General features: G+C 40.5%; 1 protein-coding gene across 2 annotated transcripts in view; it reads left to right on the top strand.

Annotated features, from left to right (window-relative positions):
* Window positions 1-25,027, top strand: part of LOC102220915 (Down syndrome cell adhesion molecule-like protein 1 homolog) — a 71,095-nt gene that overhangs the window by 9,465 nt on the left and 36,603 nt on the right. For both annotated transcript variants that reach the window (XM_023342780.1, XM_023342779.1), the window contains exons 2-3: window positions 3,708-4,028; window positions 12,341-12,487. In XM_023342780.1, the coding sequence (XP_023198548.1) occupies window positions 3,708-4,028; window positions 12,341-12,487 (468 nt within the window). The remainder of the gene's footprint in view (window positions 1-3,707; window positions 4,029-12,340; window positions 12,488-25,027) is intronic.

The raw sequence follows: 25,027 nt of genomic DNA, 5'->3' as shown, positions 1-25,027 counted from the left end.
GCAGAGGGGAGGGAGTCTGACCTGGTTTTTGCAGCCCACCGCTGGACTGCCAGACATATTTTCATATACCATCTGTAACATGTTGCCCAGATTTATCAATCTTTAACCAGGGATCTCCCCTTCTTCTAAAAGAAACTACAATTATTGATAAACCTCATCAGGTGGATAAGATGACTGCCTTTCTCTTTGATTCTGTAACATCATATTGATATTAAGAATTTAGAACAACAAAGATCCATGTTTGATTGGATATTTTTGCATTAATTTGTCATAAGAAAAAGGTAAAAAGCACAATTCTGTCAATTCATCCGCATCTGCGTTCATCTGTGGTGACACATCATATCTAAAGTAAGCTTGACTGATGTTATAGAAAAGTTGATCTCATTGCTTTAAATTTTGCATGACCTAAAATTTCTGTAAATTTAAAGATTTCATAGCTAGCTATCTTTACTGTCTCTCAAATAATTTTGTCCAGGAGTTTGAAAATAACATTTTATTCTAATCTCAAGTCAAAAATGTTTCTGGTCTTGATAGTGTCAAAACCAGTTCAATTCCAATGCTTTAAATATTCCTTGGTCAGTCTCTCAGTGGCCAAAAACGTTTTTTTTCTCCCCATGAATAAAGAAAACAGCACTTTAACCCAAATGTTCCTAAAAACACCTCTGACTTATTGACCTTTTTTCGCCCGCCTGACCACGGAGATCCATGGTTTGTGCCTTGCCAACTACCTCCAGGTCAACGTTTGTTATAACGAGAAATAAAGCATTTTCCTCTCAAACCCCACCCCCAGTTCATCGAACTCCCTGCCCACTGAAATTGGGCACACTAAATCTCGAACTGCCTTCAAATCTCTCTATAAAACCGTCCTCTTTGTAAAAGCCTTTAGCAATGTCTGAGATATTTATTACAGGTTCTATTATTCCCTTTTTGTGAGTCAAAACCACCACATCTTTCCCTCACTGTATAGCATAGTGTGCCAAATGAGGAAAACGTTAACATTAAAATAATAATAATCATACACATGGAATATCCACATGTAGCCGTTTACACATTTCCAAAATGTCAAATTTTAAAAAGTTTTTTGTTTAATCCTATGAAGTGAGTCTTAATTTTCACAGCTTTACAGTCTCAAAAAGATATTTTCCAAAATAAATGTTACTTTTTGGTGAAATCTTTGCAAAATATCTCTGCTTGTTGAATGTTATATTTGCCACAAGTGATTGTGCTCAGTGTTTCCCAAACTACTAAGCAGAGTGGTAATATAAAAAAGAAACAACAGCAACAACAACAAAAAACAACAAAGAAGCAAATTAAATGTAAGTTGTTTTTTTTTTTTTCGATCACCAGTCAATTTTGTGAAAGTTTGTAATAAATTGTTAATGTACAGAAAAAAAATACAGTGATTTTATGCAGGTGGTAACCCAAACTTTACATCTTTTGGTATCTTTGAGGACCTTTAATAAAATCTGTCCCGGACTGAAAGGGGGAACCATTTGGTCAGTGGGTGTATATGAGATAATGTGGTAAATTACAGTCAGCAGTGGTTAAATACCACATCTGTCCATCATAAGTGTCCCCCCATTAACTCCTCTTTTAATAACTCCCAAACCTGGTCCGACCCCCCCGTGAATTTTTCCTCTTTTAACTCTCCTTTTCTCTGTTGGAGGTGTGTGTGTTTAATCTGACGGCCTATGAATAACATGGCTTCGTGTGTGTATTTGTGTGTGTGTTTTTGTGTAAATATGTAAGGAGATTAAACAGACTTAAATCTCTGCGTCTGGCATAGAAATTCCAATCACATAACCTATCAGCGAGTTCCCTCCCTCCCCGTGTTTCTGTTTGTCTTTGTGTATCTGCACACAAACTGTAGGGAGGTAACGGACTCCTCCTCCTCCTCCCCCCACCATGTCCCATCCACCTAAACCATCACAAGCTTTAGCCCAAATCCCTGGCTTTTTGAGTCACATGACTGATGTTTGCAGCTGGACATTTGACATACATTTATTTTTGATTATTTTGCAACACGTCTGAAGGACGTTCCCACCCTTTTAAACTTGTTTCTGTTGTTTTGATGTGGGCAAGAACCATTACAATGTGTGATAACATGGAGTAAATATAATAGTTGAAGTAAAGATGTATGAAATGGTTTTACTGCTTTTAATAATAATGAATAAAAATCTTTAATAATTCCACAAAAAAAAAAGCAAGAAATACTTCTAATTGTGTTGATCATTACATGTTTTTTAATGGGTTTCACACTGTTTAATTGATATCGGTGTATAAAATGTTGAAAAATGACTAGGATTGAAGATCAAAATGGAATAGTGATGTTTTCAATAAATTCAAGTTGAATAGTAGTCAATGGTACCAAAACATGCCAAAAGAAGAACACAGGTTTTTAGGAAAACACACAACAAAATTTTGAATGATCTATCAGGGGAAAATCCTCAAAATGCTGCGCAGAGTTTAAAATTGTAGCGTTATTCTAATCTTACCTTTATAATAGAATAGAATAGAATAGAATAGAATAGAATAGAATAGAATTCAACTTTATTGTCATTGCACTGTCACAAGTACAAGCAACGAGATGTAGTTTGCATCTATCCAGAAGTGCTCTACAAGATATAAATATTTATTTACGGATGTACAAGACTATGTATGTATGGACTATAAGGGGTTATAGCAAGAGATATAGATATTGTGTATAAATATAAATATGGGAGCTATATGCACAGATTATACTGATTATACAGAATATACAAGAATGTTAGGGAATGGATTATAGATAAATAATGGCAGATAAAATTTACAGGTTGTATGTGAAGAAAACAGTCCGTGATGTGTATGTGTGTGAGGATAGTCCATGTGTTATTGTTGTATGAGAGGATAGGGGAGTACAGTCCTTATAGTTTATGTTTTATGTCAGGAGGCGTTCAAAAGCGTGGCAGCTGTGGGAAAGAAGCTGTTCCGGTGCCTGGTGGTTCTGGTCCGTAGGCTTCTGTAACGCCTCCCAGAGGCCAGGAGGGAAAAGAGTGTGTGTGCTGGGTGAGTGGAGTCCTTTGTGATTTTCCCGGCCCTTTTCAAACACCGCTTCCTGTAGATGTCCTTGATGGCAGGGAGCGGTGCCCCGGCGATATACTGGGCAGTTTTCACCACCCTCTGCAGCGCCTGCCGGTCGGAGACAGAGCAGTTCCCGTACCAAGCTGTAATACAGTTGGTGAGGATGCTCTCAATGGTGCAGCGGCAGAAGTTCGTGAGGATCTCTAAGGACAGGTGGTTCTTCCTCAGGGTCCTCATGAAGAAGAGGCGCTGATGCGCCTTCTTAATGAGTTTGGAGCAGCTGGTAGTCCAAGTCAGGTCCTCGGAGATGTGGACTACCAGGAACTTAAAGGTGTCCACACGCTCCACCACTGTCCCCTTAATGTGGATGGGTGGATGTGGGTCAGCGTTCCTCCTGAAGTCCACGATAAGCTCCTTGGTCTTCTCGGTGTTCAGCTGCAGGTTGTTTTTGTCGCACCACTCAGCCAGACGGTCTACCTCCTCTCTGTAAGCAGCCTCGTCATTATCTCTGATATCTATGTATAACACATTGGTATACATAGATAATGACAGCTGGCCCATGACTTCTGTGATGTTTTTCTTTTGTTTTGGTGTTTCCACCCCATATGACATGTAAGTGCTAATGTTTCGTCTGTTTGTCTCTGCAGTACACAGTGAGGATGTGGGCTCTACCAGGCTGTACTTTGTAAATGCCTCCCTGCAGAGGGTAACCTACTCCAGCTCAGTGGGGGTGTCCCTGCCCTGTCCTGCAGGGGGCACCCCCAGCGCCATACTGCGCTGGTACCTGGCCACTGGCGACGACATCTACGACGTGCCCCACATCCGCCATGTGCACGCCAACGGCACCCTCCAGCTGTACCCGTTCTCGCCCTCCGCGTACAACAGCTACATCCACGACAACGACTACTTTTGCACCGCCGAGAACCAGGCGGGCAAGATCCGCAGCCCAAACATCCGCATCAAAGCTGGTGAGTACCAGCGACAGACAGTGATTTAAGCAGAAAATAGAGCAGATGTGATTGACAGCTGCATAAAAAAAAAGAAAAAGAATCAGCCCACACTGAATCACCTGCCCTAAAATAGCCCTTGACCTGAACACAGATTGACCTAGAACAGAGTCTGCAGAGAGAACATCTGCATCACTCACCACATCAGGCTTCGGCCTTTACTTACACCTATTAGACAGAGCGAGTGATGAAACGCTCCAACATCGGCTGTTCAGCTTCTCCATCTGCTGAATGACGCTCATTCAGCAGATGGAGTTTTTAAATATTTTCCATCTCAAAAGAAGCAAGGAAGAAACTCCAGTCACTTGAGAAAAGGTCAGAACAAAATAGGCTAAGGACATTTTTAAAGCAAATGCAAGATTTCATAAATCTATAAACTATATAGTTTTATACTTTTTTTTAATGCTTTAAAAACAAAAAACACACTACCATCATGGTAATTATTGCCATACTGTAGCTTTAACATATTTACAGTAAAAGTGGACTCTATGGTTCCTAACCAAATCTTCCATCTTTGAAACATTTAATCTTTATGGGTTGCATTAGAGATACACAATATTTTAAATCGCAACTGTCCACAGTAACGTGTGCACTTCAGCAATCACAAAAAAAATGCTTGGATGCAAAATTAGATTGGCTTGCGTCTTTCGTCTGCCATACGTTAAATCTCTGCTTGCAATGCATATATTTTGCCATTTGCATGGACTGTCTTTCAACACTGCTTAATGATTAAAAGTGAAATAAATTTTCACTTTTGTATTGTGTATTTGATGGCTGAGAAGTGAAAGATAAAGACTTTCTCCTTTATAACTTCGTCTCATTCCAACATATAAAGCATCTAGATCAGGGGTCTCAAACTCCAGTCCTTGAGGGCCACAGTCCTGCAACTTTTAGATGTGCCTCTGCTGCACCACACCTGAATAGAATAATTAGGTCATTAGCAAGGCTTGGAAAACTGATCTACACAAGGAGGAGGTAATTGAGCAATTTCATTCCAGTGTTTTGTACCTGTGGCACATCTAAAAACTGTAGGTCTGCGGCCCTCGAGGACTGGAGTTTGAGACACCTGATCTAGATGAAAACAAGAATGGACACCTGTGCTTTAAAGCAGTGGTCCCCAACCCCCGGGCCATGGACCGGTACCGGTCCATGGACCAATTTGTACCGGCCGCACAAGAAATAATTAAATATTTCCGTTTTATGAATTATTTGAGCCTGAAGGATCTTTTATTTTGAAAATCCTTTAACCGGATTCTCTCAGTTACGTCTTACGGGCCAACTTTGATCCCACAAGCAGCAAAATGAGTAAGAAACAGATCAGATGTCTTTGGAAAGTTTCTTTGCGAAGGGGAAAAGAGAAGAGACAGGAGAATGGATTTATCCCGGTAGGTTATTCCCACATTCCAAGCTCTGCATGATATGGTGACCGGCTCACTAATGAGTCAATGAAGCTTCAAACTGCTTCGCCACGTAGAGACCAGGCACCCTGAGCATAAGCAACACTTCGGGGGTCATTGTCTCCCATCACTCCCAGGTGGGACCGTCTCCTAGCTGAAAAACAAGCTCAGGGCTCCCATTAGTCGTTATCGTGAGTTAAAGTAAAATATTCGTTTTTGTGGTGCATCTGTATCTTATTTTGAAGGGATATGTAAACGTTACCATAGTGACCAAAGTCAGAGAGCGTTAGGGCAGTGGTCGAGACGAGATGAGAGGAGTAGATCTTATGAGTTTTAGATCTGGTTCACAGGGCACGATTTAAGGATTGTCGGCCGATTTTCCAAACCTCTGTGACCACAGAGCCAATAAAAGTACATGTTCGATCCTGTGTCCAGCCACATTGCAGGAGCAACACACCACATACGAACCGATTCCAGAAGAAAATCCAACATACCATACATGAATTTAGAATAATCAAGCACAGATGACGATGTAGAAGCAGTAGTGATAGTTTGTGGTCTCATTTTAAGCGATAAAAGACGTAACAAAAAAAAAGGCGTTTGATAAAAGACGGCGGGAGCAGCCGCTCTGTTTGCTGCACTATGATTTGGAGGCGAGTTATGTTTTCTGGCCTTTACATACAGTAATAAACATTTCCACATGTCACCTCCGATGTCCACCGGACTCTCAGTTGCGCCATGTCAACTGTTTGGGATTCCCTCCGTTCTTACGTCACCGCGCTTTCTGATTGGCTACCTGTCACATTCAACAGGCTGCGTTCTCATTCCCAGTCAGGGAAAACCCCACAGGCTGCGATAATCGGGCCAAGACAACGTTGAATATGGCTAATTTTAGATTGGACATATTCAACACACCACCAAGTAACACACCACACACTGCAGGATGTTGTAAGGTAAAATCGGGGCAAAAAAAAAAAGGCTTTAGAAAGGACCCCCAACATGCATTATCTGTTGCCCCACACCCCAGGCCGCAGCAAAATTTCCAAGTCTTGACTGTTCTGCGGTTGGGGAGCACTGCTTTAAAGGAAAGGTTTCTCTTTGTTATGTTAAAAATATATATTGTATACAACATTTTGAGGGGTAAAATCTGAACTATTGATTGTTGCACCTTTGTTGGATGTACAGTAGGCTCCACTTCTTCTGCTTCTGGATCTGACACAGGGTAAAAAAATGTACGGTTGCAGCCATTTTGACATGTTTATGATTTGAGTTGTACAGAGGATCTGGACCCTCTGCTATTCAGAACAGTTACAGAACAGCATGGGGTTTGGTCTTTGTTATAGTTTTAAATTTTACCCCCTAAAAATCTACTAATAATTTTAACAGTTTTAAAGCATATATATATATATATATATATATATATATATATATATATATATATATATATATATATATACTGTGTGTATATATATATATATATATATATATATATATATATATATATATTTTTTTTTTTTAAAAAAAAGTTCCTTCTCACCCACCGCGGGTGGTTCTTATCCTCTCAGCTCGGGTCCTCTACCAGAGGCCTGGGAGCTTGAGGGTTCTGCGCAGTATCTTGGCTGTGCCAAGGGCCTCTATTGCTCTGGTGTTTAGGGCCTGTTCCTGGGCGGCCAGGATGAGGGCCTCTGTGCTGTCCTTGAGTCCAGCTTTTTCCAGCCATTGGTAGGATTTACTGATATCAGCCACTTGGGTTATTTGCTGGTGGTACATCCCATGTAGGGGCTTGTCCTCCCATGATGGTATCTCTGGCACCTCAACCTCCGTTCCCTGTTGTCTGAGATATTCACTGAGCACATTGTCTGTTGAGGCTTTGTCCCTGATGTATTTATGGATCTTAGTTGTTTCGTCCTGGACTGTGGTTCTCACACTCACTAGTCCTCTGCCTCCTTCCTTGCGGCTCGTGTACAGTCTCAGGGTGCTGGATTTGGGATGGAACCCTCCATGCATTGTTAGTAGTTTTCTAGTCTTAATATCCGTGGCTTTTATCTCCTCCTTTGGCCAGCTAATTATTCCAGCAGGGTATCTGATTACTGGCAGGGCATAGCTGTTTATCGCACGGATTTTGTTCTTTCCATTGAGCTGGCTTCTCAGGACTTGCCTTATTCGTTGGAGGTATTTAGCTGTGGCTCCTTTCCTTGTGACCTCATCGAGGTTGCCATTTGCTTGTGGTATACCTAGGTACTTGTAACTGTCCTCTATGTCTGCTATTGTTCCTTCTGGGAATGAGACCCCTTCTGTGCGGATGACCTTCCCCCTCTTTGTGATCAGCCGACCACACTTCTCTAGTCCGAATGACATCCCAATGTCCGTGCTGTAGATCCTGGTGGTGTGGATCAGTGAGTCGATGTCTCGCTCACTCTTGGCATACAGGTTGATGTCATCCATGTAGAGAAGGTGACTGATGTTGGCCCCATTTTTGAGTCGGTATCCGTAGCCAGTCTTGTTGATAATTTGGCTGAGGGGGTTCAGGCCTATGCAGAACAGTAGCGGGGACAGTAGATTGAGATTGACGAGATATTTATATATATATATATATATATATATATATATATATATATATATATATATATTTTTTTTTTTTTTATATATTAAAGTTTTTAATATCTCTGTCCGCCATGGTTACCAGTCCATGCTGTAAACTATATAGCAACATGCTTTTGGCACTTCTCTAACTGCAACACTGAACACTGATTACTAATTGATCAGTTTAGTGTCTTTGACAGTGAAGGGAAGGGTTTCTCTTTAGCAAAAGATGTATCTGGTTATTATTAAATTTAACACAAATACATGACTAAAAGCTACAAACAAAAGCTGCATTTTATATTGTTTTAACATTTCATGCTAACATTGCAAACAGTGTTTTGCTTGCTGAAATAAAGGTTTAGCTATTTAACAAAATTTAGCAATCATAATCTAACATCCACAAATGTCTACCTTCACTCTGACTTTGTTCAGGTAAACTTATTCTGCTTCCTGGGTGATACATATTGTTAATAACCCCTCCTCAACCTGAAAAAAGGGTGTTCCAAAAAGTTGGCAACCCTAGTAGACACTGTCATCTTTTTGGCACAGCATATATTGATTTATTTCACAAACGCCAGAGAAAAAATCTTTTCCATAGTGCATTAGAATAGATGATCAATCATCAAACATCAGCAGACACTGCAGCAGTCTAATTTGGGACATTTTGACCTGAAGTTGCCTCTGTTGCTGTTACATTCAGTTATTTTTCTCCATTTTTTGGTCTCCTCTCTTCATCTTGTTCCAGACTAAAATGCTTCTGTAATTTTCTTTCATTAACAGACCTAACTGATATGTTTTTTTTATTTTTATTTTTTATTAATTTGATAATGTTAGGCTGCTTTAAATAAGCTAGGTTTCATCCAGAGTTTCAAAGAAGAAGTACATTTATGGTTTTTGGCCCAGAAATACAAGCAAAGAACCCAATTAACAGATACTTCAAACACACAGCTGGATTACCTTTAAACCACATCCATTGTCCTGCTCTGTACCTTATTCCTCTCATTCATTCCGGCCACTTTGGTCCCTCCCCCTTCCCTGCTGCCATCAACATCTGTTTCCATATTCTGCCTCCCAACACAGGCATGAACTAATACTCATATTTGTTCTAATACTAATACAAGAGCCAAGTGGGGGATTTGAGCCGGGACCCTGAGCGAGGCGGCAGCCGGTTTGCTGCCTTCATTCCCACATGACCAGAAAGCCCAGCCTCAAGAGCTGAGGGGGGGATTAGCTTGAAGCAAACATCCTGCCGCCAGCGGCCTGCGTCAAGCCCTGGCACCAATGGCGATCAGGTCACAATCGGACAGAATGTAGATTTTTATTTGGTTCCTGATAGTTTTGCGCTTCCTCTGCCAATGAATGGTTATAAACAAGGATCACTGGCCAATTTCTTTCTGGCGATAACACCTGAAACTCAATTAGAAATACATGAGTTTGAAAATATTTATTAAAACAAGAACCAGGCTGACCTCCTGCGCCTGGTTTGCCTATTTAAAGAAGATGTAAATTTTTGTGCATGACTTCCCCTGTTGCAACGGGGAATGTGTGCATGCTATCTCCGTGTCTGTTACCAGGCAAGGGATTCCGAACCAGTCTCTTAGCAACCTTCAGATACGTCCTAGCTTTCATGTCATTTTGCTAATGAGCTCCTGCTCATTCAACAGAGTGTAATATATTGCCTGAACCTGCATAAAACCAAAGCACCAACAAACTCCCAATGGTTTTTGAAGCTCTGTGCATTATATCCTTGTGAAGTTCTGTGCACAAATGGTGTTGATGTCATGCCAGCGCTAGAAAATGACTTCCTTGATTGTGTTGTTTAATGGCGGCCTGAGTCATATATGGTCAAAGGAGAAGTAAGACTAGAAGAAATTGAGTGTTGTTTCTGTTATCCTATTAAAAGATACTCCTGGATAAAAAGGGGAAAAAATCAATTAAAGATTTACATTACATTTATTCAGTTGATAACATTTCTCATTGTAAAATATAATTTGATCAATCTCTCAAGATTGTCCAGCTCTCTTATGCTAACCTTTCATCATATTTTTCTGCTTGAAAAGTTGGCCATGAAAGTGGGTACATTTTGTGATTGGTAAACCTGATAAAGCTCTTGATTTATTTGTTCTCTCACCGTCGGACCCTCCCTTATTGTCATCAGATAACACTCATGGCCAAGAGAAACAGATCAAAATATTGAAATGAGTTTCTTCTGTTGGGCAGCCAGGCTAACCTGTAGAGACAGGAGTACTGTCTTCTGAGGGTGACTGTTCCTGTGCATCAAACGGAGTCAGGGGACGTGATTTTGCCTTTGTTTCAGATGGATGAATGTTAAAAGACCCAAACAACCCACTTTTTATATTTTTAATTTTTTTTTCCTTTGGAAGAAAAACAGCCCCAAAGTTTTTCAGATTCTCCTCCACACTTAATAGTAGAGATAAAGTCTATTTTCACAGATTCATCTTTTGTTTCACACAAAACCCACCTGAAGTGTTTGTTGCTTAAAAACTCCAACTTAGTCTCATGTGAGACTGTGTCCTTCAGTCTCATCTGACTAAAGGACACAGTCCCTGTTGAAGTCCCAACGGAGTTTTAACTTTTTATGTTTGCAATGATTGGACAGAAAAAGTTTTTTTCTGGCATCAGTCGTGGACAACTAATTGATATGTGCATTACATTTTACGGTTGTTAGAGAGCGTTGGTGAGCATACCTGGTCCTATTAGCTACAGTGAGCCTTCATGACTTTTTATTTAGCTTACCATTGTCCTCACTGTGTGATAAGTTAGGACCCACATTCAGCCTACTGGTTCTGGGATAGAAGAAATGGTCCTGTGTTCATTGACATTTATATTCAAGGGAAACAGAAAGTCAAAGAGTGCTACCTACTGTAGGTGTGCATTGAAACTCTGATGAACATAAAGTTTAAATTAAAAAACTGCTTTAGCTGCTTCAGTTATGTGGTTTGTAACTGGGCCCAAATCCAGGCAGAACCAGAGGTAGAAAGGTGAGGAGTTTTTGTAAATGATACATAAATAATTACTAAAATGTCATGAAGGAAACATGATATAAAACTGGTGTGAGTGTAACATAAAATCCAGCACGAAACAAATGAAAACCAGGAGTTTAAATATGCAGAAAGGGTTAAAATGACAAAGAAACCAGATGAACTAACCATTGGAGAAGTGGTGCAGCTGTGGCAGAAGGAAAAGTGAGGAGGGGAGACTAATTGACAGGAACTGAGCTAAACTAAGGTCCCTTCTACAGGGAAAAGCTTTTTCCTAAAATGGGAAAGTTTTTACATATTTGAGCCTCAGGTCCACATGGAAACGGCGCTTTAGGAAACTCTAATAGTGTGTTTTTAATGGGTTACAGAGTGAAAATGTCTCCCTTATCTACACGTGCGGAAAGCAAAAGTGCCTTTTTGGAGAAAACCCTAACGTATTAACCCAACCTCTAAGCGCATCTTACATAACAACAAAGGCAGATTGCATGTTTGTCCTGTAGTTTATGAGTTTCATAATACATTGTGACATGGAGAAGATGCTCGACTTTGTTGTCTGTCCACACAAAAGACTCCGCTCACACTTTGTGGTTCGCCATTTTTGTATTCTTGTTGTTCTTACCGTGTGGAGGCTTTATGCACATGTCGCATGTGCCATGTTGAGCACCTCTTAAATAGTGTTTCCATGTGGATGAAAACATTTCTGGAAATGGTTCTATGCCTACGCGGGTGTTTCTGATACAGATATCCCACTTTAGAAAATGAAATTCCAGATCTAAGCCTCAAAATGGAACTACAGAAAAGATAAACACCAACCTAAGAGAAATAAATCAGAATGGACATGGAGCAGAACACAAAAGTTGTTGAATAAAAATGAACAAAGTAAACAGAATTGAAAACCTTGCAACACACTTTGGTATGTTTTAGGGTTTCAACCATTTCACTGAGCATTTTATTAAAAGTAATACATTTTTAGTGTGGTATTTTTCCTATTGAATAACTGTTCTCTCATTGACGATTGGATTTTTCTTAATATTTCAGTGTCAGATTATGTCCCTTCAATAAAAGATTAATTTATTTTGAGACTGTTGTACATTTTTACCGGGAGTGCCAATAAATGCACTCATGTGTCATTCACATGAATGACACGTGACATTCGTGTCTTGACAATGTCTATTCAGTCTTAAGACCTTGCACATATTAAATTATTCTAGACTTTTATTTCACCTCTGTTTGTAATAAAAATAAGCTTAAAAAATTCTATTAAATGATATTTTTTTGTGTGTGTTTGCAGTTTTCAGGGAACCCTACACTGTGCGGGTGGCGGACCAACGCTCAATGCGGGGCAACGTAGCAGTGTTCAAGTGCCTCATTCCTGCTGCCGTGCAGGAGTATGTCAGTGTTGTGTCCTGGGAAAGAGACACTGTTTCCATTGTTCCAGGTAGGAAATCAAATAGCTGACTGTAATTTTTTCGTTTTTTGTGTGTTGGAGATTTTGCATCTCCTGGATGTGGGAATCTCTTTATCCTTTATGTCTCTGATTTTGTGGGAGGAAGGTTTGATGCAGCGCTCTGCTTGACCGAACTCCTAACGTGTGTCTTCTGTCTGCTTACCGTTCTGGATCACTGATCTGGTGGCCCTCATCCTCCTCCTCCTGTTTTTTTCTTGACATTTCCCTCTCTCTGTCCCTCCTTTCACCGCTTTCCTCATCACACTCAGTTTTCCCCAACTAATGTCAAATCCTGCACTTAATTGAGCTTGACACTAAAGAAAACGAGAGACAGACTCTCTTCCAAAAGTCCCACCGTTTCTATTTCTGTCCACTCCCTGCTTGTCTTCCCACCGTGTCCTTGAAGAACAGGGCCACAATTAGAGACATAGGATGTCAATAGGACTGGTGCCCTTACATTCATCTTCATTAACCTCATTTGGGTGTGAGTGTGTCTGACAGGGAAAGATACAGAAAAAAGTTGAGCTTGATGTTATATGCAGCACTTTGTGCATTTAAATTTTTATTTTTGGGAAGAATGCAGGGTTTATTTTCGCGATCCCTTTGCAGAAGACAGAAATTAGCGGGAATTAAGAGAGACACAAAGAGGGTAGTAGGGCAAGAATGGCCTTAGGTCCTATAGCAGATGGTGTTTTACTTACTATGTATGCAAAAAAACACTGATACCATGTTGCATTTGTACTGTATTATTATAATTTCATCTATTTTTTTTTTTTTTTTTGATGGTTTAGCTTTTTGGTATCCAAGCACAAAGTAAAGGAGGTTATTAAATTGTTTTCATGTTTACAAAGGATAAACATTGTGGGAGATGCTATTAAATTCATTTCCTCCATTCCTTACAAAACAGCTCAATTTCTGTCTCGCTGCTTGTTGATTGGTGTTAGCAGCACTTTTCAAGTTCAGACACAAATTTTCAGTAGGATTGAGATTCTGGTTTTGATTTGGCCACTTCAGAACTTTAACCTTATTGTCTTTGAACCACTTCTGTGTTACCCTTCCTTTGGGTTCTTGTTTTGCTAGAAAGTCAATGTTCTCCCAAGTCACGTGGCAATATTTTCCAATCAATCTTGACCTTGCAGGGCTTGCTGCTAAGAAGCATCTTCACAGCATGATGTTTCCAACACCATGATACATGGTATAGATGGTTTAATATGTGCCTTATGAGTTTTTGTTGTTATTTTTTTTGTCATAAATGTAAAATTATATTCAGTAGAAAGCTATGTACAAAACTATGGAAAGAACAAAGCATTTTTATAAGCACGGTAGATGATCTAATTTGGATGGGTCATTTCTGAGTGTATTTACGGTCTCTGTGTATGGGTTTGTGAGGCTGCTGTGGGTAATTAGGGGTATATAGGTCAGTTGATGAGCAGTGAGTGTGAGAATCAGATACTGAACGAGACGAGTTGCACACTGAGCTCAGCTTACGTTTGTCTTCGGCTGTCAGAAATGTAGCATATTCCAGTGAATCTGAGTCAGAACAATACAGAGAAACATATGAAAGTACAAACAAGCAAATATTTGGGAAATATTACTGATGCTGATCTCATGCTTCAGTATTTACCATCACCAAACTGTCTTTGTGCTTCATCATGGTCTGCTTCTCCAGTGAGGGTCTCTCTGGATAGATCTAATGAAGATGTGAAAATTAAAATTGATTTTGTGACTAAAAGCTCCGTGTGTGAATGTGTGAGCGGCTGACTGCCTGCCTTGCCTGCCACAGTCCTGTCAGCTGGTCTTAAGAAACACAGCAGAAGGTGTTACAGCTGATCCTCAGAGAGTAAATCCACTGTGTAAAGGTGAACACGTCTGCTTTTTCTCTGCACACAGCTGGGTCATTCATTTAATAACTTGCCTTTTTCATATTTAATGAGAAAACTTTCCAACTTTGCTCTTGGACCGTGAAATAAAATTGATTTCGTGAAAGATGAGAGTTTTATTTGAGCAATAAAATGAATAAATATTCTTAAAATGACAGTGATGAGGCTTGTCTAATCTGCCTGTCATCTCTCACATAAAACACTAGCATACTATAAGTATATGTTCATATTTCATATGGACTCATTTTGACCATCTTAGTGATCTTCATCTTAGAAAACGCTATTGCATATAAGGATGTTAAGAATAGGCATTTCCCAAAACTGAGCCTCAGTTCATACCTCATTAACACTTAAGTCACAAACAGTAGACCTCCACTGGTTACAGTTCAGTATTCACAGATTCACAGATGTCTTTTTCTAAAACATTCAAAGAAAATGCAGTTTGGGAAGCTGAACTTCCCAAATTCAATTCTACTTGACGTACTATTGCCTGGCGTTTGCAAACCAGTCAATACAATTGATTTCCCCAGGAGCTTATTGGCTGTACCTCCAAGAATGGAGATAAGGAAGACTGTAGACGTTAGCTTCTGCTCAAGAAGCTAACATCTAACACGGTTTTCCATTGTGTTTATTAATACATGTTACAGCACTTGATGTTTAAACTATTAAAATAGGTAGATATAAGCATTTTCAGAGGGGATCTTAAGTATTTGAGTATTTTTAGTGGATGTGGTCATAGCTCAAACATCTGGAGTCCACTGCACACTCTTAAGTAACACTAGATATTATATTATTGACATTATTACTGCATAGAAATCTACCAATCAGAGATCTTTGGACAATTGCCCAGGTCAGCCCAGTTTCACTATAGCAACAATGTTCTAATAAGTCTTTCTGGTCTTAACTACTTGTATTAGAATCAGAGGTGTGTGTGAGAGAGAAAAGTTGCTGTAATGACTAGAGTTGAAATTTTAGACCGTCTTTTGCGTATAATCACAGCGATTAGCATGGTAAGACTTATATCAGTTCCCACGCAGATTGTCTAGACCAGTGGTTCTCAAATGGGGGTACGCGTACCCCTGGGGGTACGTGGTGGTACTGCAGGGGGTACGTGAAGCTTTTCAAAATATCTTTAAAAAATCAGTAGGCTCCTCATAATAAGTCTTGGGAAAAATTATTTTGTAAAAAGTTCGATAAAATATAAATGTGTGTTCATACACTGAATTTTATATTCAGTATTCACAGGGTATTTACAGCACTGTACCTCTTTTTTATTCCAAAAATGTTTTGCCCGTGTCAGGGGGCACTTGACTAAAATTATATTTTTAAGGGGGTACATCACTGAGAAAAGTTTGAGAACCACTGGTCTAGACAATACCTTCACTAAGACTTCTAAAAGACTCCCAACATTTGCAATTTCAAATTCAACTTCAAAGGGCAAAAGGTATTTATTCAAATCAACATTTTACTAAATGAAGTATAATGACCATAATGTAAGCCTAACTCTATGTTTTATCTGCCTGAATGAATAGTCCTTATGCTTCAATAGAAATTAAATTTTTCTTTTACATGGCTTCTTATATCTGTGTTTATACAGCTGATCAATAATGAAAACAGTTAACGTCTGGATGGCGCAGGGCTAGAGCGTGCGACACAGACTTGAATCATAGATTCAACCATCATAGATTCGAGTCCTGGCCCGATGACCCTTGGCGAATGTCTTCTCGGAAATGTCTAACTGGAAATTTTGGGGGACACTTCCAGTTTTGTCATTGTGTAGCAAAGACAACTGTTGTTCAGGAAGTTGCAGACTTTCCTTTCCAGTTTCATCATGTATCCTAGTTCTGATTTATAAAAACCTTGAGTTTTATTGTAATTATAGTTATAAAGAGGGGCTACAAGATAGTTTCTACATTACTTACTGATTTTCTCCATTAGTTGATTATTTAAATTCGATTTGAGTTAGTTGGGGTCTTGAGGTCTTAGAGAACCGTTGCCTTCAAAGGAAGATTTGTTCTACGACTGACCCGAGGCGCAGTTCATTCCTTTAGCTATCCTCTAAAATTTCCCACCATCTGGACACAACATAACGACAAGCAAATTCCTAGGCAGCCCTGCTTCTACTGAATTAAAAATGCTAATCCTCACTTTCTCTCCATACCTGCATGTCTTTCTTTTTTTTTTCTTTTTTTACAGTGGTGTCATTACGTGCGGACACTAATCATTAGCACCAACATACCGGTTGGAAGGTGGAGTTAATGACATAACACAACACAGCCGTGTGCCCTTTGAACCCCAACAGGTTCCGTTTTGTCAAACACACACGTTACCCATCTGGTGCATTGTGTGTGTTGGTGAGTATGCGTGTCTCCTCGCCTGTCCCACTTTTACGTCCAGCCAGGACAGTGACTGGGGTTTAACGGGGGGGGTGCAGGCAGACTGACCTATTTCCCTCGCACTACGCCGTCCCATACTGTACGCTGCCTGCAGTTGGACCTTGCATGTGTGTGTGCGTACGATGGACCCTGATGAGACAAGGGAGGCTTGGTAGTCTAAGTGAGAATCAGAAGCAGGAGAGCTGGAGCAGGGACAGAGAGATGGAGGGTTTGTGGACAAGAATAAAAATAACAGTGATGCCTGCAGATCCAGGCAGCCAGTGTAACTAGCAGAAAGCTAATGAGAGGCTCCGATGAATAGAAACAGGACCAGCAGATGGCTGCAGCCACATGGTGGTCCACAGAAGATGCCCCGCAATGCTCTATGTAATCCACCTGCTACACAGTTTGCTCATGTTTATGCGTTTGCAAAGAAGTCATATGATTTACATGAAATCTAGTCCAACAACAGAAGTCCTCATTGTTGAAGGCTGGGTGAATTTAATCAGTGGAAGTGTGTAAATGCTGCATTAAGAGGCCCTGTGGTGCACACTTAGATTCTACAGGGACTCACCAGGTGGCGAGGTCACTTACAGGCTACATTACAGATCGATCGTTTGTCCCTCGGGTCCCAGTTTGATGTTAGGCCGTTCAATAGACATGACAGCGCGCAGCCTATAAACACACATCCATTCAGACAACTAGAAAACAACAGGCAAGCTGATCAGCTTTCAGAGAGTGTGAATAATTCTGTGAATGGCCTTTGATATTAGATTTTCATTCATATTAAAACCTTAAAATACTCAATTTAAAGAAAGGGAAAAAAATTTTCATGAATTATGCCATACAATCTTTTGATTGATATGCCTTGAAAATGTAATTTTGACAAAAGTAGTCTCTTAATTTTGCCAGCATGTTTCTTTTGACTGGAAGTAATATTAATATTTTGCATTCTCCCAGTCAAAGTCAAAGGGTTATGCACAAGCTGTGTAAAGTGCCTGTTCAGTGATTAAAAAGTGATTGTCATGAGGCTCTACAGAGGTGCAGCAGAGAGGTGGCAGAGAGACCTCATGGAGAGCAGCGGCGTGTGAGGACACGTTGTCTGTTTGTACTGTAAATCTGTGCCTGTGCACTCGGAGAAGGAATACATGAATAGATACACTCGTCTGGAACACCGCGGACTCTTGTAAACAGTTGTCTCACACACACACACACACGCACGCGCCTCCAGAAAGTACAAGCAGTACAAAGCACAAACACGCATTGCTCTCAAATCCAACATAGTAAAGCCATTTTCAGGTTTTGCATGAGGCGGCCTGAATGCGGAGTACTCATTAAACATTAACTCGGGACACATTAAGGCAGAGCTCTGCCCCGCCGTGTGACGGCTGTCCTGTTGTTGTTGTGTTTGGGCTGCCCGGGTGCATCAGGGCGCTGTGTGACAGAGGAGGACGGAGAGCACCCCCAGGGCATCCCCAGGGCTCTTGGAACACAACCCTATCGACCACCGCCTCCCCCCATCATCATCGGGTCGCGCATCATCCTTCTCCCGCCTCTTCTCTGCCTCTGTCCCATGTGGCACGCAGCAGGGCACAAGGTGGGGGGTTAGTGTCAGGACTGCATCATGCAGATGAGGGTGCGACTGCACACATGCAAACTTATCCCAAATGCGCTGAAATTTAGCTCTGATTTCTGATTTTGTCTGAGAACATGAGAACAAGTAAATGATTGCCACTTGATGTATGAGTTGTTCACCTCTGCCGCCTTCTGTGGGTATTTTTGCCCCCTCTCTTATTTGCCCCAGTGTGCTGAGAGCAGAGCAGGAGCAGATGGAGTGCTGACAGCCATCTTTTACTCAGTTAGGTTGAATAGGCACGTGGGTGGGTGTGTTAATTAGCACAGATAAGTGAGTGTGTCTGCATGCGTGTTGCCTGTGTGTTCAAGGGGCACAATAGGCATAATTATATCTGCTTGAGAGGCCCAGTTGTGTGTGTTTGGGACTGGGGGGGCTAGAGATGGGAAATGGGGAGTGGGGTAGAAGAGGCGGAGTTCAGCAATGACCCAACTGCAGGCTTTGTGTGTGCAGAGCACAGGGCTGACAAGTGTCGGCTATTATTGACTATTTACACACTGCCACACTCGCCTGCTCGCGTGCATTTAACTCGCATAATGCATGCACTCCATCGTGGCTCGTAGTCGCTCCCCTCTGCCTCTGCTGGCTTTGTGTCTCCGCCGAACACAAAACGGGTGCTGCGCGGGCATGTTTACAGTGTGTCAGTGTATCAGTGTCACTCACTGTAAGAGGAAAAGATGGGAAAGCCCCCTGCGAGCACATCACTCTGACAGGAATCTGGCCACTATCTTTTCTTCCAAGCCAAGAAGTGTTGGTACGGCAACTGAAAGAGAAAGGGAGCCAGTACATTTGGAAAGGGTTAAGGGAAATGAAGATTTCATATAGAATAGGAAATTATTCTGTTTGGTTATTGAAGTTGGTTACAAGCTATCACAAAATCTGATGAGTAGGATAAATTCAGATCTACGGATTTCTGTTTTTCATTGTTTTACACTGACCAGAAGTTTCAAACCTTAGTTGTCAAATTGATGCTCACAAAGTCCACAAAAACCTTGCAAAACTATTCAAACATTTGAGCTTATTTCTTGAATCTTGTCTTATTCACAAACTTCAATTTTAATTTATGTGGGTTTTACGTGATAGATGAACACAAAGTGGTGATTAACTGTGAAACTGAAAGAAACATAAAACTATATATACTCCACTCTTCTGTAAAGATCTGGAGAAGTATAAGGCAGAGTTAAGCTACGAAGTTGAACATCCCATAGAAAACTCTTCAATCTTTTTTTCTTAAATTGGAAATTGTACGTTTTTTTTTTATTCTAGTCCACACTTGGTCTACTGTATTGGTCTGTCACCTCAAATCTCAATAAAACGTGTTATGTTTATGGTTGTAAAGTGTGAAAATGTTGAAATTTTTCAAAAGTAGAAATAATTTGGAGAGGTGCTGTGTGTTCAAAAACACAACAAGAGTGTGTTTTCTTTTGAGAGCCAATTAGCTGCATCTTTATTATGAGGTCTTGTAATTTCAGTCAGGTCAAGCCTGTAAGATTAGCATCACTTGTGCATTTTTTATTTTCTAAATTTTCTAAAAATTAGGTAAACGATTTGTCCATACTGGGGCTGCAAAGGATAGACACTAATCTTCATCCAGAGTCTTTAAGAAAAAGTGAAAGCAGGAAGGCTTGTGTCGAGGCTTAAAGTAAAAGAGGTGAAGGGTTTATGTGGCCTGGAGTGGGAATAGGATTTAAGTAAAGAGGTTTTACCCCCTTTTCTTTGGCTCCCTTCCATGCTTTTGTTAAGGCTAACGAAAGACGGATTAATGCGAGGAGATTATGAGCGGCTCTGCTAGGAAATTGTGTTTAAGGAAATGTTTATTTTTTACTGAGACAAAGGAAAGTGTGGCAAGAAGTTTGGATCTGATTTTCAATCTTCATGTCTCTTTCTATCATTATGGAAGGCAGTGATTTTTATTCTAATCCTGGCTTTAGAAAGAGCTTCTCAACTTGCATGAGTGTTTTATATGAGATTTAATGAGACGGTCACATGGAGTAAGTCTTTCTTGAATGGACAACTTCATGTTTATGAATATCCACATTTATAAGTAACTCACTTTTAATTTATCTGACACCACTGGTCATCTAGAATCTGGGAGGAATCGTGATCAGGGATTGAACGGGATCTCTGGAGGTTATCCAGGCACCATGTTCCTACATGACCTCCCAATCAGACCTATTGATTCTCCACACTATAAACTGCCCAAACGTACAGATGGGTCAAGTCAACACTGCTGGCTGAGATCGACTGTAATGGATAGGAAGATGAGCAGCGCACAAACCAGAAAGGCTTGTGCGAGGTTAACGTGACGGAAGAGGACAGAGTTGTTTCTCAGCTGTTGTTTGTGGATTAGCTTGTACATACAAAATGTTGCATGTATACAAGTCAATAATTCAACATTCTTCAGCACATGGTTAGTTTTCTTCTCTGCAGTCAAAGTCTCTTTGGACTATAATCAGCTGCAAACAATAAAAACCAGTTTGAGCCTGGGCTGCTCTCTTTGCAGAAATATGTTCATATTTTACAGATAATTGGTTTTTATCAACCAAAAAGTGACAGCAGAGGGGAGAGAGGGAATGGGGAAAGAGGAGCACCACACAGAGGGTGATTGACAGCGCTATGACCCTCCTCCTGGCTCTGATTGGTTGTTTTTAGATTACAGTGGAAGAAGATTTTTCACAGATTATCTGTCTCATACTATACTGTCACAGCATAGTGACAGTTTCAATAAAAGTGTGAAAAAATATTTTAATAATAAAAGTGACATACGGCAACTTTAAATAGAAATCTTAACTATAAAGCTACAAAGGAGACAGTAATAGTAGTTTGTTGTGTCATGCAAACTGAAGTGTATTCTCCCAAACACTATCAGTCAGTTTTTTACCTGTCAAAACACACAGAATCCTGAAAGCAAACTGGGATGCCCAGACCAGTTAGCATATGGGAGGAGATTATTGCCCCAGCAAGGCGAAGGTGCAAAATGTGCTATCAGTGAACTGCACATGTCAAGCAAACATGTACAGTTTTTGTGAAGTGTCTTGAGATGGCATTTGTTAAATTGGAGCTATATAAATAACTGAACTGAACTGAAAATCAACCTAAATTGTTTTGTTTTTTCCCACATTGGACCTTTATACTCTGTCATACTTCTGCAATTGATATTAAAGGTATAAAGATTTTGTGAGAAGTGGTTTGGGTTTTGGAACAGCTTGATAGTGTGACTTCCTTTGAGTTGTGTTTTGAAATTACAAAAAATATATATACAAGTCAGCTGAAAATTATTAATACAGATTTATGTTTAAGGTCATCTTTTTACCGACATATACTATTTTCTACATTTGAAAACCAGAATCCTGTCCTGACTTGAATTTGATGAGGAATTTCTGGCAAGAACTAAATATTAGGGTGATGGCAGGGAGGAGAGCATCTCAGAATTGTATCCCTTATTAGAAATAAACTCCTTTATATTACTCTTTGGTCCTGTTTGTATCGAGAGTCATTTACCTGTCCTTCCGTGGTGTGTCACTGTCTGTATTCGTGTGTGTATGTGTGTGTCTAGCGGTATTTATGTTCTCTGTTGTCCTGCGTGTCTCTTTGCTGGGCGGTGACACTCCTCTGCCACCAGCGCTCTAATAGGGAGAGACCAGGCAGCTCACTCAGCGCTGCTAATGCAGCTCACTGCCCCAGGCCATGGGCTAAGCTGGACTACACTGCATCACACACAAACACACACAATCAGACAAAGACATAAACAAATTGTGGATTCTTTATCTTATTTGAAACTAGGTAAAAAAAAAGAAAAAAGGTGAAGACGTGAGAGCTTTGTGCTGTTGGGGGCTTGCTTTCCGGCACACTTTTAAAGTCTTGCGTTCCTTTCGAATTTAGATTTTGGTGCACAGACAATTAACAGTTCAGTAGAAGTTAATGGGACATCCTGCACAGGGTAGGTGTATGGACTGCGGAAGCACGTGTCTGTATGATTCTGTGTATTAGGATGTGTGTGTATGTAGTTTTTTTTGGGTTTTTTTTGTCTCGTGGGACTCTCATTATCACTGCTGTCCCAGATGTCACCCAGCACATGAAACACACGTCATGAATAATGGAGTCCTATTTCTACATCTCTCCCTATTTCTCTTCCATCCTCTCAGCCTCTTCCCCTCCATCCCTCGTTTCCTCTGATGCTCCCACTGTTTCTTAATCTCCCTGCCTCTGCCTCTATCTGGGTTGGTCCATTTAGGGTGTCTGGTTGGGGTGGGACGCAGTCCATGCTGTGGCTCTGTGTTGTGTGCATCTCGCGAATGCAGCTGGTTTTAATTCTGTCCTCAACGATCCGTTCAGACTTTTTACAGACCCTTCCACTCTGTCCCCTCCCCCAGTGTTTACTGTTTAAAGTCACACAGGGCAAATTGGGACAGAGGATCCAGTGGAGCAGAAGAGACAAGGTCTCATTGCTGCAGAAACCGGACTCTGCTCCCTGTCCGTGTCACCCACCCCGCCCCGTCTCTGCTCCTACGTTTGTCCGGCTCAACTTTCGAGCATCCTCCGCACTCGCCCAGAGTCGGTGTGCAAGAGATCACACATAGGCGAGAGGCAGGGCACATATGATTGAAAGATGAGGTAAGCAGTCAGAATTGGTTAGGGAAGAGGACAGTAGTTAGGATTAGACAGTGAAGCGTAGCTTTTTAATGAAAACATGACAGAGCCGCGGCTTCTCCCAGCGACTCGACCGACCCTCTTTCAGAAAATGAACAAGTGACAAAGAGGCGAGCTGAGAAAAAGAGAGAGCTGAAGGCTGAGATTCAGACATTCCTTATGCTGTGTTGGACTTAACTGGCATATTGATTCATGCTCCGTAGAAACGGTTTGGCCGCCGTAACAAAGTCTCTTTTGCTAGAGCAATGCAGCAGAATGGACCCTCATTTATCAGTGTTGTTGAGCATCGGTTGTGGCAGTAAAGCCTGATTTGACTGTGAAATAAAAGGAGACCAGTGTGAGACTCGCCAATCAAAGTTTGTGGTCAATTTTCAATGTGTAATTTTTGTACAGTTATGTAGGAAAACATAAGAAAAGCATTGAAAATGTATTTTTTTCCCCGCTTTCCTGTGATGTGAGGTTAATAAATTATATTGGAAGCAGTGGAAACATCAAACATTCACAATAAAATCATGTTTTATCTTTTTAAGTAAATACAAATTATTACAAAGTTGCCATTTTAAACTGTCTTCTGCAGTGAGCAGAGCTGGTGTTTATAAAGCAGCTGCCTTGGTGTGTTTTTGGTGAAAATACTTTTTTGTTGTACTATGTTGGACCTTCTGGGTATCTGTTCAGAGTGTCACTATTTCACCACCTAAATTAAGTGATGTTAAACACCTCACTGATTCTACAAATACTGCTTCTCTCAGGAACACATGTCTACACTGAAGAGCGTTGCTTTTTCTGCAACCAGGTAGCACGGTAGGCATGGTGCATTCAAAGATTGAAAAAAGGTGGGATTTTTGAGTTTTTGACGAGCCACCCACCAGTCAAACCTGGACATCATCTAACTGCAGCTACTGGTCATATTTTAGTGGACATCTAGTGAGCCGTATAGGCAGAATATGCAAGAATACAACAGAATAAAGCTAGGAAAGCACATATTTCATGATCTGCATTGATTTTTAAATGTACACAGCAGAAAGAGAGAGAAGCAAAGACAGGCTGCCGTGTGCTCTTGCTCTGAATTTAGATGTAACTTCCTTTTTTGCATAAATGGGGAACAGAGAGATGCACTGTTGCATCCCCCCTTAGCTAGCCCTCCATCTTTCCTTTGACTTTTCCCATCTTTTCTTTCTCCCGTCTCCTTCTGATTAATAAACACTTACCATCCACTTTTTGATGCTAATATACAAACATTTAAATATATATAAATACATTTGTGTAAGATATATATTTTAAGCTTGGTTGGTGTTTCCGAGCGCGTGTGCGTGCCTATCATGTCAGCATTTGTGGGCACCGAGCATATTCCAGCACTGCAGGGAAATATCTCCAGATTATGCTGCATGTTTTTTCTTTCCTTTTGTCTCCTTTCGGTGACAGTCACAAGTGTTTGATCTGCTCCTCCTTCCTTCTGTCTTCTCACCTTCTTTCAAATTCTCCTGTGCAACTTGCCGCTGAGAGGAAAAGGTATAAGGCAGAAGAGCAGAGCACAATTTTGATAAAGTCACATTTAGAATGTTGACTTTATTTTCACACTCAAACTCAAACCGTTTTGTCCAGCAAAGCTATTTCTGATGTGTTGAAAAGACCAACAAAACTATTAAAATAATCTGCAGCAAGTGCATTTATTTTTTGTTTGACTTTTGTTGAAATATAAAAATCTTAACTGCACCCTAAGCCACTATTGAGGCTTCAAGAGCAGCTGTGCTTTAAGTATAAACTAGAGAAAACAGACAACAGAATATGGAGACAATATGTGTTATTTATTATATCCATAAAGAATTTTTGGTGTAAATGTGTCCTATTCTGACAAAAATTGCAATCTCATCTATAGAGAGCCTTGTAAAACATATTTAAACCACCTTGAAACATACAGAAACGTCACTGTATGTTTGGGCTTTGTACGATGGACTAACAGAAAAAAGTACATAAATGTGAAGTGAAAGCAAAC

This window comes from Xiphophorus maculatus, chromosome 11 (genome assembly GCF_002775205.1).
Source record: "Xiphophorus maculatus strain JP 163 A chromosome 11, X_maculatus-5.0-male, whole genome shotgun sequence".
Lineage (NCBI taxonomy): Eukaryota > Metazoa > Chordata > Actinopteri > Cyprinodontiformes > Poeciliidae > Xiphophorus > Xiphophorus maculatus.
The sequence above is the reverse complement of the archived record's forward strand: the minus strand, read 5'-3'. Positions and strand labels throughout refer to the sequence as shown.